The sequence below is a fragment of the Kogia breviceps genome, chromosome 10 (genome assembly GCF_026419965.1).
Source record: "Kogia breviceps isolate mKogBre1 chromosome 10, mKogBre1 haplotype 1, whole genome shotgun sequence".
NCBI lineage: Eukaryota > Metazoa > Chordata > Mammalia > Artiodactyla > Physeteridae > Kogia > Kogia breviceps.
The window spans coordinates 53,088,574-53,105,393 of NC_081319.1; the positions used below are offsets into that span (position 1 = coordinate 53,088,574).

Consider the following 16,820-nt stretch of genomic DNA (forward strand, 5'->3'; position numbering starts at 1 on the left):
AGTATTTGTCCTTTTGTGTCTGGCTTATTTCACTTAACATAGTATCTTCAAGGTCCATCCATGGTGTAGCATGTGTCAGAATTGCCCTCTTTTTAAAGGCTGCCTGTGTTGCTTTTGAGTCTTGTGTAAACAGTACTGGCTTCCACACTTTACATCAATTTACTTTGAAAATACACAAGGACTTCCCTGGTGGCGCAGTGGTTAAGAATCCGCGTGCCAATGCAGGGGACACGGGTTCGAGCCCTGGTTCGGGAAGATCCCACATGCCGCGGAGCAACTAAGCCCGTGCGCCACAACTACTGAAGCCCGCACGCCTAGAGCCCGTCCCTCCGCAACAAGAGAAGCCACCGCAATGAGAGGCCTGCGCACCGCATGTTAGAGTAGCCCCTGCTCTCCGCAACTAGAGGTAGCCCGCGCCCAGCAACAAAGACCCAAAGCAATCAAAATTAAATAATTTATAAAAAAAGCAAGAAAATACTCAAATCTTGAGAGGCCAGGACCATCTGCATCCTCTTACCTCCAGCGGGGCACACAAACCCAGTGGGCCCCCAGGTAGCGCTCACTTCACAACCTTCTTCTAACTTAATAAGAAATCCTTCTGCAATTGGCGAAGTCAACATTTTATTTAAAAACACACAAACACGTACACAATGGTAACAAAAGGAAAGGAGCCAAAATCTCCTATTTGGGGACAGGCTGACCGCATGGTGCTGCCATAAGCCTCACTTTAAGAAAGAGGGTACCTTCAAGACCAGATTTCCAAGCGAGATAAATTCGGAGGTGGCTGTGTTTTCACAAGAGGATTTAAGGCAGCGCCCCTCCCCGAGGGCTAGGGAGAGGGGAAGGGTTCGCAGGAGTATTCAAAAACCACCCCTTCACCTTAACGGCAGGGGAGGGGGGCATCAGTCCCTGAGGCGGTGCTAAAGCAGGAGGGAGAGATCAGATTTCCCTGGAGCCTGCTTTTCTTTCCCGGACGCGGAGGGATATTCTCTAAGGAAGTGAAGAAGGCTGGCGACAGAGGCTGGACCCGCTCGGGAGCCGGAGGAAGGGCCCGTCCCGCACCCACCGGCCCGGGGACCCAGACCCCGGTCTCTCCTGCGGCCGCCGGCTCAAGGCCCTCCATCTGCATGGGTCACACGTCCTGCAGCGCCTCCTACAGGGCTGGCGGGGTATTAGGGCATCAGACGGCGGCATCTGGGGAAGGAAGCTGCAGGGTTGGCCGAGCTCGGCCAGCAGGCCTGACCCCCGGCTGCGTATGCGCTGCCTCCCTCGCCCCTCCCCGACCCCGTCCGCACCACCGAATAATGATTCCTCTCCCTGCTCCTCCCCACCCGAGGCCTCTTCCTCAGAGGTACTGTAACTTCTTCAGCTGTTTCTTTTGGCTCTTCCTCCGTAATTTTACCTCATATATGTATACGTACATTTATAGATTACTCTTAGACATTACCTATTAACTTTTTCTCATTTTTTTCATTTTTTCGTAAACAGCTTCACAGACGTATAATTCATAGACCATACCGTTCCCCCATTTAGTGTTGAATTCCGCCGTTTGCACTATATTCACAGAATTGTGCAGCTACCCCAATTTTAGAACATTCTCATCACTTCCAAAAGAAGCACCACAGGCATGCGCAGTCACCCCTGTATCCCCTCCCGCCAGCCCTAAGCAACCACTACCCTACTCTCTGTCTCTGTGAACTTGTCTATTTTGGACATTTTTCCTAAATGGAATCCTACAATACGTGGTCCTTGGTGACTGGCTCCTTTCACCTAGCCTTCTGTTAGCTTTTTGCCAGTGGAACCATTAGGATTGAAGCACTGCTGTGGCAACCTCTCTGCTGGGCAAGGTAAGGTGCTTCGATATTTTTAAAAAACAAAGAAAAAGAAGAAAGAAAGGAAGTGCTGGATCAAAGAAAGAAGTAAATTAACCGAAATAGCTGGTTTGACTTTCAGCAATTATATTTCTAGAAATTTATTCTAAAGAAAAAATATTAAGTGTGTGTATAGGGATATATTTACAAGGATATTCATTACAGCACTGTTTAGTAGGAAAGAATTTTAAAAAAACAGAAAACAATAAAACATAATGCCCCCAAATAGGAGACAAGTCAACTACGGCACCGACATGCAATGGAGCCCGTGCAACACTGTGGAGCCATGAAGGATGCCAGAGAAGGACACCTAATGATGTGGGGAAAGTGCCTGATAGGCTAGGTAGGAGCAGAAGAGAAGGTTACAAAATAATACATGAACTCTGTTGGGACTTCCCTGGTGGTTCAGTAGTTAAGACTCCGTGCTTCCACTGCAGGGGGCATGGTTTCGCTCTCTCGTCGGGGAACTAAGATCCTGCAAGCCACACGGGGCAGCCCAACAAACAAAACAAGCACATCTCTCTCTATATAATGCAGGAGGGACAGACACCCAGCAGGTGCTATTTCTGGGTAGCATGATAATGGTTTTTATTTTAAAAAAATTCTCTTTCTTATTTTGATTTTCTAAAGGTACTACATTTTATTTTTGTCATTAGGAAACTCATTGAAAGAAAACACTTGGCCATCAGAGACGTAGATGTTAGGGTGCCCCTGGGCGCTGTGGAGACAAGACGGAGCAGAGGGTCCTCTGCAGCAGGGTGGTTCCCTACTGCCGAGCTCCAGAGCCTGTGTCCTCCCGTTCCTGAGCAGAGGGGACCTTCTCGGTCATCTGTCTTCAGACCAGAACTCACCTGTTGACTGGGTCACGCACGAGATCTTGTAGGACAGCCACACGCTCGCCAGGCAGAGGAAGGTGGCCAGGAAACCGAAGATCTGCACGGGAGAAAGGGGCAGGAAGCGCCCAGGCCAAGGGCAGTCACTCGGGCAGCCTTTTCTGCTGTTCATCCCTGGGCCTGTTTCCTATACCAGCTGTGGCTGGGAGGGAGCTCAGGGACTCAAGTGACCCAGCCACCTGTGCTCGCTCAGGTGTGGAGGTGATGCCCGGACCCCGGCCAGGCCCGCAGCTGGGACACAGTCGGGCCTCCGGTCGCCACCCCTCGCCTCTTCTCTAGGCAACGATCTGCCCACACTCGGGTTTATGTTTACAACCGAGCTGAGGCCAAAGCACCGGACTTTAATTATCCTGGGCTAATAAGACAGAAAAAGGAGGAACAGTACATTTTAATTTGGGTTTTTAACACAGTAACGTTCAAATGGATTTTCTTGGTGTGGTAGCATCATCTGCACTTCATCCATAAAGGCTTTCTGTCTGTCTGGCTTTACAGCTGTGTCGGAGCCAGAAGCTGAGGCCCCAATACCTAGTCTTAGGTTTGCACGTATTTAAGTAACATTAGGCTGAAATAAGTTCAGGCAGTGCTCCTTTCCTTTCTGTGCTCGGCTGTGAGCACCTAGCCCAGAGCAGCTGCCTCATTTGTGATAACGAAAGGGCCTCACGGTGGCTCATGAAATGATGGAGCAAGAAGCGGGGAGGGACTCAGGTGTCTTTGCCTGGAACTTGGAAGCCTGTAGCCTCTCCTGACTTGTCAATAACACTGGCAGCTGCAGCAGCTAACACTGACTGAGCACCTACTTCGTACCATGCAGTGTTCTAAGCCCTTTAAAGGAACCCACACAAGCTCTGCCAGGTGGGCACGGCTGTTACCTCTCCCCCCTCATTTTTCAGCTCAAGAAACCAGGGACAGGAGGTCAACTCTTTAGCCCAGGAATGTGGAACCAGCAAGGACCAGACCAGAGATCTGAGCCCAGAGTCCACCTCTGCTTGCCTGTTGCCCAGGTGTCTCGGGCCCTCCATGTACACGGCTGGGAGCTCCCTGAGGTCCAGCAGGAACGGCCCAGGAGCAGCCAGACCAAGCACAGGATTATCCAGCCTGGCTGTTGGTTTCCACACGTGGCTGCCCATCACCCCACCCCCGACCCCGTCCACTGCCGTGGCTCCTTTTGTACCAATTGTCTGTACCACATAATCAGCCTATTAGAGCCTGTCCTGGCCTCTCATTGTCTGTTCTGCACAATTAGCACATTATACACCATCCCAGTCTCCAACTGTCCACACTGCATAACTGAACAGTTTATTATAGGGCTACACAATGCTCTTCTGGATGACAGTGCCTCGTGTGCTAATTGTTTGGCCTCCTAAGCTAGATCACCACTTCTCATCAGCCGGGACCATGTCTTTTCACGTCTCTGGCCCCTCGCCCGGCCCATGCTTGGTCCTAAGCACAGAGATCGTGTATGACAAATGGGGTTTATTGGGATTCCAGGGCTAACATTGTAATGTGCCACCTCAATGAGGAAACCCAGTGGGAATCTCGCCGCATGGTCCTGAAACACAGTGGGCGCCAAGCTCTTCTGTCCCCCCCTCCACCAGCCTGCCTGCAGCTGGGCAGGGGGCAACCATTCCTCTTCTTGGAAACTGCCTGGGGAGGGGGGGAAGGTGCTTAAGGGGCACGAGTGCTCAGGGGTTTGGCTGCCCCTCTGCGGTGACCTTCTGCCCCATACAGACTCCACCCCTCCGTGGAATTCTAGGCACTCACCCACTCTAGGCCCAAAGTCAAGAGAATTTTGGTACCGTGTGGCAGTGAGTGACCATCACGCAGAGAGCTTTTCTTAAAACTCATTTGAAAGGTGAGGCCAATCAGTTCTGGCCTACAGACTTCCAAACTGTAAACAATTAGCTAAATCAGAAATCAGATGACAGGAATCTATAGATCTTTTTAAAATAATGTATACACATGTATGTGTATCTGTGTGATATAAAATATATTCAGCTCCCATAGCACCGTGTTTTGTTCACTTCCATGCTACTTCTATTCAGGTTAGCAGATGGGTCAATTTTCACCTTTGAAAGGTACAGGAGTGTTATTTCCTGGCCTGAACACTGTGAAAAGTCAGGAATGGCAAAGCTAGGACTCAAGGCAGATTATCACTAGCTGATCGCAATAATGTTCCCCTGGGCTGGAAAAAGGCCTCAGAACCTTTCCCTGGACAGGGCTGAGACAGCCATGAGCAAATGACCAGAGTGAACACGAGGATTAAAACCTACTTGCCCCCTGATTTAAGGAAGGAGTGGCTGTAAGAGAAAGAGGCCTGGGCTGCTGGGGCCATTTGAGTTTGTAACAGCCCTGCCCATCCACCTTCTGACACCCTCCACCGTGGGCCCAAGTTTAAGGCTCTTTGGAGACCACTGCTGGTGGATCAAGGTCTGGAGTGATTCTGAGAAAGAAAGGCCCCGGAGAACAACCCCTCTGCTGCCCTGAGAGGAAGAAAATGAGCATTCGGAACAGGAATTCACTCCTGCCGCTTCCCGGAGAATGTCCTCACCGCTCCAGCCACCAGTTGGCTCTGGTTGTAATTCTTGGAAGCTGCCACGATGGACATGGACGCGATTAGGAGCAGCAGGGTACCGATTAAATAGTGCAGGAGTTCCTGGGGGCAAAAACAAAGCAGAGCAGTGGGTAGGGAGCTCCACTCCGGATTCTCAGAGGCACCTGGGCGTCAGGAGAGATGAGTGGAGGGGAGGGAGTGACACTTCCTCTTCTCCCTGTAACACCCCGGCGGGAGCAGCGAAGCTCACTGGCAATGAGAAAGGAAGGCTAGCCAGGATGAGGCCACACAAGAGAGAAAAGACGCCAGGCAGGCAGGAAGAGAGGCGACAAAGAGAAAGGATGCTTCTCGGGTGAGGAGAGATGTCCCCTAAGGACCACTCCACTCCTGAGGTCAATCTGTCCATGGTACCTTGACCTCCGGCCAAAGCTACTAACAAGCAAATGAGCTGCTTCTAACTCCAAGGATGGAGAGTTTAAATGAAGCTCCAGCTCTGAGAAGCAAAGCCCCTTAAAAAGATGTGTGCCTTCGCTTCTGCTTCAGAGAAAGTTCTGGGCTAGCAATGTGCTGGTTTTGGTGGCTGCCTGGAGGGTCTCACCATTCCGTGAACAAAAGTCCTCCCAGTTTTGTCCTCATTTTGTCTTCCCTCTTCTTTTCTGTTGGAAGTCTGCCCTCAGGCCAGACTGCTGAGGGGTCTGCAGGAAGGGCTCACTCCGCCTTTGCTTCCCTTGGGTCTACAGGGGCATCCATGTCCGCCCCATTCACTCTCCATGATAAAATGGGGTCTTTGTAGGCCCTGGATGAGGCGGGGCCTCTATCATTCGACAACAAAGTAATGCTTTGCCTCGTCCTTTCCCCTCCCCACAAACGCCAGATCAGAGGAGAACTGGGGCTTAGGGCCACTGACAGTGGGGTGTACTCCAGAGAGAAATTTATAGCTGTCAAGGCCTATATTAAAAATGAAGAAAGGTTTCAAATTAATAACCTAACCTTTACCTTAAGACGCTGGAAAAAGGAAAGCAAACTAAACCTAAAGCAAGAAGAAAGGAAATAAAGATTGGAGCAGAAATGAATGATACAGAGAACGGAAGAAAAATAGAGGAAATCAATGAAATCAATAGTTGGTTTGTTGAAAAGGTCAACAAAATAGAGACACCTTGAGCTAGACTGATCAAGAAAAAAAAAAACAACATTCAAATGACCAGAATCAGAAATGAAAGACAGATGGGAATTCTCTGGTGATCCAGTGGTTAGGACTCGGTGCTTTCACTGCTGGGGCCTGGGTTCAATCCCTGGTCTTGAAACTGAGATCCCACAAGCAAAGAGGTGCGGCCAAAAATAAATAAATAAATAAAAGTGGGGACATCACTACTGGTGTTACAGAGATAAAAAGGATTTTAAAAGAATACTATGATCAATCATATGCCAATAAGTTAGATAACTTAGATGAAATGGAGATATTCCTAGAAAGACATGCTACTGAAAATGACTCAAGTAGGAATAATCTGAATAAAATTTATAATAAGTAGAATTTGAATTAACAATAAAAACACTACCCACAAGAAAAGCTCAGGACCAGGTGGCTTCACTGCAGAATTCTACCAAAAATTTAGAGAAGAATCAATTCCAACTCTTCCCAAGCTCTTCTAAAGAACACAAGAGGAGGGAACACTTCCCAGATCATTCTATGAGGCCAATATTACCCTGGTAACAAAACCAAAGACATCACAGGAAAACTAAAGACCAATAATATATCTTATGAATACAAACGCAAAAATCCTAACAAACCAAATCCAGCTACACATAAACTGAATTATACACCACAGCCAATCAGAATTTATCCCAGGAATGCAAAGTTAGTTCCACATGTGAAAATCAATGTAATATGCCATATTAATAGAATCCTGGGGGGAAAACCTACATGATTATCTCAATAGACAGAGAAAAAGCATTTGACAGATGCTAACACCCTTTCATGATGGAAACATTCAACAAAGCAGGACTAGAAGGTAACTTCTTCTATTTGATAAACCTCCTACAAAACCCCCACCTAATATCATATTTAATGGTAAAAGATGAGTGCTTTCCTCCTAAAATCAGGAACAAGATAATGATATCTGCTCTTGCCACTTTAATGCAACATTCAACTAATTTCTTGCAATGAGCCAAGAAAATGAAGCAAAATGCATCTAGATTGGAAAGGAATATAAAACTCTCTCTATTCACAGATGGTATGCTCTTATAGATAGAAAATCCTAAGGAATCCACTAACAATCTATTAGATCTAATAAATGATTTCAGCAAGATTGAGGCTACAAGATCAATATACAGAAATCAATTGTATTTCTATCCATTTGCGATGAACACTCCAAAAATGAAATTAATAATTACATTTGAAATAGTATCAAAAAGGATAAGATACTTAGGAACACACTAAACAAAAATAGTATAAAACTCATACTCTGAATACTATAAAACATTGTTGAAAGAAATTTTAAAAGATCTAAATAAATGGGAAAACCTCCCATGTTCATGGATCATGACTTAATATTGTTAAAATGGTAATACTCTCCAAACTTATCTACAGATTCAATGCAATTCGTATTAGAATCCCAGCTGACTTCTTTATAGAAACTGAAAAGCTGACTCTAAAGTTCGTATGGAATGGCAAAAATCCAAAACAATCCTGAAAAAAAGGACAAACGGGAAGACTCACACTTCCTAATTTCAAAACTTACTGCAAATCCATAGTGATCAAGGTAGTATAGTAAGATCAGTGCAACAGAGAGTCCAGAAATAAATCCATGCATTTATGGCCAACTGATTTTCAACAAGCTGCCAAGACCACTCAGTGGGAGAAAGAATAGCCTTCCCAACAGATAACTGGGACAACAGGATATTCACATGCAAAAGAATGAAACTGACTCTTGCTTCATACTATATACAAAAATTAACTCAAAATGGATCACACACCTAAATGTAAGAGCTAAAAGTATAGAAGGCTTAAAAGAAAACACAGAGGTGAATCTTCATGATCTTGAATTGGCAATGGCTTTTTAGATATTATACCAAAACCATAAACAACAGGAGAAAAATATAAATTCGATTTCATCAAAATAAAAAACTTGTCCTTTAACAGATACTATCAAGAAAGTAAAGACAAAAAGAAAAGAAAAAGATATGGGAGAATCTGATAAAGGACATTTAACTAGAATATACAAAGAACTCTTACAACTCAGTAATAAAAAGACAACCTAATAAAAAAATTGGCAAAGGATCTGAAAAGACATTTCTCTAAAGAAAATATACAAATGGCCAAAAAGCACATGAAAAGATGACTAACATCGTTAGTCATCAGAGAAATGCAAATCAAAACCACAAGCTGTAACTTCACACTCACTAGAATAAAATCTCGAAGTCGGAAATAACAAGTGTTGACAAGGATGTGGAAAAATTAGAACCTTTATACACTGCTGCTAGGAATGTAAAGTGGTACGTCCACTTTGGAAAACAGTCTGGCAATTCCTCAAACAATTAAACATAGTTACCATGTGACCCAGCAATTCCACTCTTAGGTATATTCCCAAGCAAAATGAAAATATGTCCACACACAAAATTTGTACACAAAATGTTCACAGCAGCATGATTCATAATTGCCAAAAGGTGGAAATTCATAATTGCCACATGTCCATCAATGATGAATGAATTAACAAAGTGTGGTATATCCTTTCCATGGAATATTAGCTATAAAAGGAAATGAAGTACTGATACATGCTACAACATAGATAAACCATGAAAACACTCTACTAAATGAAAGAAGCTAGTCACAGAAGACCAAATATATGAGTCCATTTATATGAAATGTCCAGAACAGGAAAAGTTACAGAGGCAGGAAGCCAATTAGTAGTGGCTCAGGGCTGGAGGTGATGAGGGGTAGGAGGTAACAGCTAAAGGGTACAGGGTTTCTTTTTGAGGTGATGAAAACATTCTAAAAATGATGGAGGTAATGGTTACACAACTCTGGGAATACACGAAAATTCACTGAATTGTACACTTCAATGGGTAATTGTAATGATATGTGAATTATATATCTATAAAGCTGTTTTTTAGAAGAATATAGTGGGAAGAAAAAACCCTAGCAACTTCTGACATGTTTCCTCAGACTCTGCCAGTCCACTTTAGCTGACAAATCTTATCAATACTCACACAGTGTAAATACCCATCACCCCTATCAGCTTCTTCCTTCCATGTTCCTCCTGCAAGTCACACACACACACAGCCCATTTTCTGTCACTTGAGAAAAACAAGCACTGAGGTGAGAGGCACAGCCTTCTTGTAGCTGGAAGGTGAGTTTTAGAAACCAGTGGTGAGTTTTAGAAACCAGTGGGACATGAGGCATAGACGTCCACCCGACAGTGGGAAATTCAGAGCTGAAGCAGCCAAGGATGGTGCAGGAGGCGGGGTAGGCAGACAGGAAGGACTCCATCAGGTCTCAGTGCCCAGCCAGCATCCTGACTCGTGCAGGCCGAGAGCAGGCCCGGCCACTCCCTTACCGAGAGGGGCCAGCTGATACAGGTGAGCACGCGGTACAGGCGGAAGAGGTGGACCAGGTAAAAGGCGAGAATCATGATCAAGTTGCAAATGGTGACCACTTCAAAGTAGCTGTAGGCACTGTAGCTGGTCCACAGAGAGCTCCTCACGCAGATGAAGGCAATCAGCAGCGAGACCTGGGACGTGAACACAGAGACATCATAGAAATGCCCACCCAAGATGGGCACCCAGGGAACGAACAACAAAACAACAGAAACACAAACCACCACAGGGAACTGAGGAACTGCCACAGTCCAGGTTACCCCATCACAAATTGGCTGGAACAGTGCAATTTCCCACAGTACAAGCTTTTGAAACACAAGCCATTGTGAATGCTAAGGATGGCAGGGAGTGGTCTGTTCTCTCTGTTCTCTGAGGTTCACGTGCCGGCAGGATGCATCCTCAGGGAGAGGGCAGGAATTCTGGAAATAACCAGGCAGGACCACCTCCCTTATTTGCTGGACCTCCACAGAGTCAGTGTGATATAGAACCCCAGGTTTCCATGTTAGGTTGAACTGAAGGAAGTTGCCAATATTTGACTGTTTTCGACCCACCAAAATGTCAGTTCATATGTATAACCTACCAGCTGGCAGACAGTAAGTTACTGTCAACGAAAAATCAAATAACCAGCAAGCTAAGAAGAAAGAAAAGAGAGTTTTATCTGAGCCAAACTGAGGACTATAACCTGGGAAACAGATTATCAGAAGCTCTGAGAACTGCTCCATCGATCAAGAGTTAGAAATGCAGTTCTATATATATATTTGTTGTTGTTGTTGTTGTTGTTTGTTGTTGTTGTTGCAGTACGTGGGCCTCTCACTGTTGTGGCCTCTCCTGTTGCGGAGCACAGGCTCCGGACGCGCAGGCTCAGCGGCCACGGCTCACGGGCCTAGCCGCTCTGGGGCATATGGGATCTTCCTGGGCCGGGGCACGAACCCGTGTCCCCTGCATCGGCAGGCGGATTCTCAACCACTGCGCCACCAGGGAAGTCCTATACATATATATTTTTAATAAATTTATTTATTTATTTTTGGCTGCGTTGGGTCTTTGTCACTGCCCACGGGCTTTCTCTAGTTGCGGCGAGCGGGGGCTACTCTTCGTTGCACTGTGTGGGCTTCTCACTGCAGTGGCTTCTCTTGTTGCGGAGCATGGGCTCTAGGTGCGCAGGCTCACTAGTTGTGGCTCACGGTCTTAGTTGCTCCACAGCATGTGGGATCATCCCAGACCAGGGCTCGAACCTGTGTCCCCTGCATTGGCAGGCGGATTCTTAACCATTGCGCCACCAGGAAAGTCCCACAGTTTTATATATTTTTGAGATAAAGAGATTATGTATCATATTGACAGGTTAGCATTGTGTACACAGTTCCTCAAGTGTTTTTTTTTTCGATTAAGACAAACTTTTTAGTCAATGCAACCCCTTATAGGAGATATATATTATATATTAGACATATATATTAGAAAAAGAAATATATTAATCACAGAATTACAATGCTGGCATGTGAAGAAAGGGGCCAGCATTTTCTCAAAGGTTGATCTCATCCTCCTGCTCTGAGGAGGTCTGGTTAATGTGTAATGCAGATGCACACTGCCCATGGGGTGAGGCCTACCACAAAGGGGGCATGTCATTTGTTGTTGCTGTTTTTGTTTGTTTTTTTTCTGTTTGTTTGTCCTGCCATAGAAAATTTACGATTTTCCTCATCGTTACCACTTACTGATGCTTGATGTACATGATCTCCCTGAGACTCCCCACAACCCTGCCAGGTCAACAAGATCACCCCCATGCTCATAAGGGGAAACGGAGGCACACAAGCCTCCATAATTAGCTTAAGGCTACGTCCACTGTAAGCTGCGGAGGCACGATTTGAACCTTAGTCTGATTCCAGGGATCTTATTCCTTCCAAAAACTGTGAGCCCTCACCACAAACGACCTGAGGAAGGCGGATGTGCCATCAAATGTGTGGGAATCCTGGCTACAAGGCGGTGCTTGCTCCCCCCAGGCCTGCAGTGAGAGCTTGCTAAGTATATTGTTACATGAATGAATGAGTGTGCAGAATTAATAAACGAATGACCTATTAATGAATGAACAGATCAGGTCAATTATTAGCAAAATAAGAATACCATGGAAGGGCAGACTGGAAGAGGGGAGAGAAGATTCTGTGTTTCTGGGAAGGCCACTCACAGAGAACAAAGTCTTGTTCACCCCACACAGGGGATAAACCAATAACACACAGGTGTTAACGTATGTAAAGTCTCAGGGTCTATTTTAACAGCACAACTAATTTAGGACAAAGGTTAAATATTTCACACTGCCTCTTTCCTACAGAACGGTGATTCTCCAAGGGGGTGTGTGTGTGTGTGATTTCGTGTCCTATGGGACATTTGGCAATGTCTGGAGACATTCCTGGTTGTCACAGTTGCAGGGGGGATGCTACCCACCCTCCACAATGCACAGGACAGGCCCCGTAATACAGAACTATCCGGCCTCAAGTGCAGCCTTCACACTACTGTCCTACTGTGGAGAAACCCCGCTGTAGAAAATTGAGTCTACAATGAGAATTAGACCACAAAATGGATCTAACGCTGGTTAGAGTGGCTAATGCTAAAAACTCTGTTTTCCAAAGCCCCTCATTGCTAGCATTCTACCAAGGTCCTCAGGTACAGGGACACCAGCTAGCAAAGAACACTCAGCGTGAGCCTAAAGTGGGCGTGAAGAGTGTTCTGCTTAACAGATCAAAGCAGAAGAGTGTGGCCCTGACACACAGGGACCCTCAACATTTGCGTATTTCCCTTTGCTAATGAGCAGCATGAGGGTTTTCATTTTTTCAGTTCCTCTCCAGCCAGCGGGCCACAGTGATACAATGATTCACACCTTGAGGTTGTTTTAAAGCCTCAAAGGGAGGCTTTGCTTCACTCAGGAGTGTGCATGATGGTCAGAGCTCTGCAGCCCTGTAAGCCCCCATTTCCAGGCCTCGTCTCTCTGGGGAGTCTGGGGGGTTCTCCCCAGCCTTGCACTGACCCTCTCACACACACTGGGGCATTTTAATTCAAGGCCTGCCTTAAAATGCAAATAACCCAGGATTATGCAGTGGACTTCTAGGTGGAGAAGCTATTTTGCACCCAATTCAAAGATTAGAATAATTTTTATAAGTCTTCCTCTGTGACAAAGTCTGCAGACACGTGGGTGGGAGTTTCCCCAACCAACGAAAGGGGCCCGGGCAGGTCTTCCCCTCTGGGCCCCGGGGATGAGCGCCGTGCAGCAGGAAGTACATTATTGCTCTACCCCAAACTGTCTCAGACCTCTCTGGGAAATCTGACTGTGAAATAAGACTTCCTGAATTCTGACCCCTGGGTCTCAGGCCACCTACCACATGCTCTTCTCCAGCAGAGCCTAATTTTGGACAATCTCGATTAGACAGCGGATGGTGTGTACTTGTGCACACTACCGACAGTGTCCTTTTTGCCGAAGGAGTCATTTATTACTACTTTAGCTAGCCAGCATCTTAGCTACTGCACTTAAGAAAAAGAGAGAGACTTGATTGACTCTAAACTTTTCAAGAACTCCTCCAGGGCCAGTGGGTAACCTCTGCAAGTGCCCTGAATCCTCTAGATCAATACTCAGGGGTCAGCCAGGAAGGTGAAGCAGAAGAACAGACAACGAAGAGAAAAGGCCTGGGATGTGGACGACTGACCCGCCCCCTGCAACCAGCCCTCTCAGGACCTCTTCTTCTCCCACCCTTTTTTTTTTTTTCCTTTCTTTCTGTGGTACGCGGGCCTCTCACCGCTGCGGCCTCTCCCGCCGCGGAGCACAGGCTCCGGACACGCAGGCCCAGCGGCCATGGCCCACGGGCCCAGCCACTCCGCGGCACGTGGGATCCTCCCGGACCGGGGCACGAACCCGCGTCCCCCGCATTGGCAGGCGGACTCTCAACCACTGAGCCACCAGGGAAGCCCCCCTCTCACCCTTTTTAAACATTTGAAGTAGAGTTGATTTACAATGTTGTGTTAGTTTCACGTGTACAGCAAAATAATTCAGTTATATGTGTGTGTGTATATATATATAGCAGTTATACATATATGTTCTTTTTCAGATTCTTTTCCTATTATTCAATATTACAAGACATTGAATATCGTTCCCTGTGCTGTACAGTAGGACACTGTTGTTTATCTATTAGGACCTTTTCTTGTTCTCAGTGAGAAAAGCCTGAATTCAGAGAAACTGAAGTGAAAAAGGCTTTTGGAAGATACATACGGTTCTGTTTATTCATTTATTTCTTTTAAAAAATGTATTATTAGTTTTTGGCTGTGCTGGGTCTTCGTTGAGGCACTCGGGATCCTCGCTGCGGCACGTGGGATCTTTTAGTTGCGGCATGCAGGTTTCTTAGTTGCAGCACGCACGCGGGATCGAACCCGAGCCCCCTGCCTTTGGGAGCACGGAGTCTTACCCACTGGACCACCAAGGAAGTCCTGGTTCTGTTTAGAGTAACGTCAATGTGATACTACCTAAAAGAACTCATTTGTTTCTCTGGGTGCTTCCTAGCTCCCCTCATAAAGGTCTGTTCTTTTATTTTTTATTATTATCACCTTTTTTGGCCTCACTGCGCAGCCTGTAGGATCTTAGTGCCCTGACCAGGGATCAAACCCATGCCCCCTGCAGTGGAAGTGCAGAGTCTTAACCACTGGAGCATCAGGAAAGCCCCAGGTCTGTTCTTTTGTAATGAACTATCATGAAAGTTGAAAATAAGGTATCTAACATAAATGTCCAGGGGTTTAAAAGTCATGTTGCAAGAACCCTCAACTCAAAGCTGGGTCTCACAGATGCCCCATGGCGCTGTGTACAGCCACTGGCTTTCCCTCAGACTACAAACCACTTCCTCTCCCTCAAACTGCGTCCTTTCTGACTCCATGCTATCAGAATTCTTACCAGAAAGAAGAGATAATTTTTGTGAAAGCAGCAGTGTGCTTCAATTTCACAGGAGACGAAGCACACTGAACATTACCTGAAAGAGATGATCGTCCCCTGAGAATTTTGGAACTAAAACAGGCTGGTCCCTAAGTCCACGGCCAGGTGCCAGGCAGCAGGCCCAGGCCTGGGTGGGTGTCCCTCAAAGAGGAAATGGAATTTTGAAGTCTAAGATGGACAAGTTCTGGAGAAGCCTCCAGAGGCAGTGCTCAGGAGACGACCTCTGGTGGTCTCAGGGTCCCAGCTGCCTGTGCCCAGGGACATTCCCTCGGCAGGCCTGTCCCCCGATGCCCTGCCACGTCTGGGGCACTAAGTGTGCCTGTGTCTGGCTGCAGATGGCACCAGACACCTTTGTTTGAGAGCCCGGGGCTGGATGCCAGCAGGTCACCCACCCCACCCTCTCGCAGGGTTCTTATTCTGACCTTGGGATAATGTCTCAGTGAGAGAGACAGGTGGGAGGAGGGAAAGTAACTGATAAAAGGCAGCATCAAAAGGCCTCAGACCAACTCTAAGAGGCTTTTCTGGAAAAGCCCAGGAGATGAAAGCCAAGCTTGTTCAAAAAGTCAGAGATGTGGACGATGATGTAGTGATGGGAAACTGCATTTGTAGACGCAAGCAGGCCCCCAGTGACTCTGCTTGGCAGCGGGAAGGCAGGCAGGAGACTCTGCAGTGTTCCAGCTGTGGCTGAGCTCTACCCTGGGGCGCGGGGAGACGCACCTGTCTGCTGGTGAAGCCCCCTCTAGGGACCAGGAAATGGCCCCGTGCAATCTCATGAACAGCCACATGCCAAAGGATTATTCATTGGTTATTAAAATTCACTTATTTTGCTTCCTTGTATTACAAAGATCACGTCAAGTTGTAAAAAGCACTTTATGACACGTCTTGGAGCTCTTTAATGGCACATATACAGACCTACCCTTTTCTTTTAATCAGCTGCGGCTTCACTGGACTCAGGGTCTCTCAACCTCGGCACCACTGACACTGACCAGGAGGATGCTCTGTTGTGGGGGGCTGCCCTGCAGGACGCCTAGCTGCCACCCAGTCTCTTGTTGCACATGTGGATTTCCTTTCTGTCGCACTGGCCTTCCTTGACTTGATGCTCCACAAAGGACAGCCCTTCGTGAGCACTTACTATACCCAGGCCCAGGGCTAAGTGCTCTACAATTTTTAACCAAGTTCATCCTCACAACAGTCCTAGAAGGTAAATACTACTGTCCATTTTACAAGGAAAATGAGGCACAGAGAGATTAAGTGACTTGCTGAAAGTCACACAGCAGGGAAGTAGAGCCAGCTGGGCCCCCGGCATGCGACTCCATGTCCTTGCTCCCCACCGTGATGCTGCCCTGCCTATAGGACCTGCTTGTTTCTCTCCAGGACCGTTTCCTGGCTCTTGCCTCTGTTTTCAGCCAAGGGCTTGAACTCTCTGTCCAGTTCCCACTAGGGGTGAGCACAGAACAGCCTGTGGGACCCCGGATAAAAGAAGGGAATCCTACCCTGATTCAGAGTCCCACACACTCGGAGGTAGGGCTCTGGGGCTCCAACTCAGAAACGTGGGCCTGTTAAAAATGGCACTCATGTCAAGAGTCCTGCTCAAACAATAGGGTTACTCTAATTACATAATCAATACTTATTCAGTATAGAAAGTTAATTCATACAGGTGTCTATTTAAGAAAACAAAAATCACCCATAATCCCACTTCTCAGAGATAACCACCACCCCTGGTATTTTGGGGTATTTCTTTCCATGTATGGATGTTATGAGCACATATGTATTATTTTTCCTTTTTGAAGATTGGATTACATGCTATATACAGTTTTATACTCTGCTTTTTAAAAAGATTAAGTATTTTATCATTTGTAGTCTCTCCTCACTCGGTTATTCTGCTTTAGAGCCCCAGCAAGCTGTGTATTTCACCTGTTTATTTTTGTTGTCACCCCCCGAACATAAGCCCCTTGATG

General features: G+C 46.6%; 1 protein-coding gene across 4 annotated transcripts in view; it reads right to left on the reverse strand.

The window, feature by feature from the left end:
• Positions 1–604: 604 nt before the first annotated feature.
• CMTM7 (CKLF like MARVEL transmembrane domain containing 7) overlaps positions 605–16,820 on the reverse strand; it is a 44,961-nt gene continuing 28,745 nt past the window's right edge. Inside the window, exons 2-5 of one of the 4 annotated variants that reach the window (XM_059077417.2) lie at positions 9,869–10,042; positions 5,313–5,417; positions 2,723–2,804; positions 605–1,194 (exon numbers count right to left, since the gene is read on the reverse strand). In XM_059077417.2, the coding sequence (XP_058933400.1) occupies positions 1,181–1,194; positions 2,723–2,804; positions 5,313–5,417; positions 9,869–10,042 (375 nt within the window). In that variant the 3' untranslated portion in view covers positions 605–1,180. Of the gene's footprint in view, positions 1,208–2,722; positions 2,805–5,312; positions 5,418–9,868; positions 10,043–16,820 lie in introns of all 4 variants that reach the window. The other 3 variants (XM_067005840.1, XM_059077418.2, XM_067005841.1) reach the window with 3 other exon arrangements.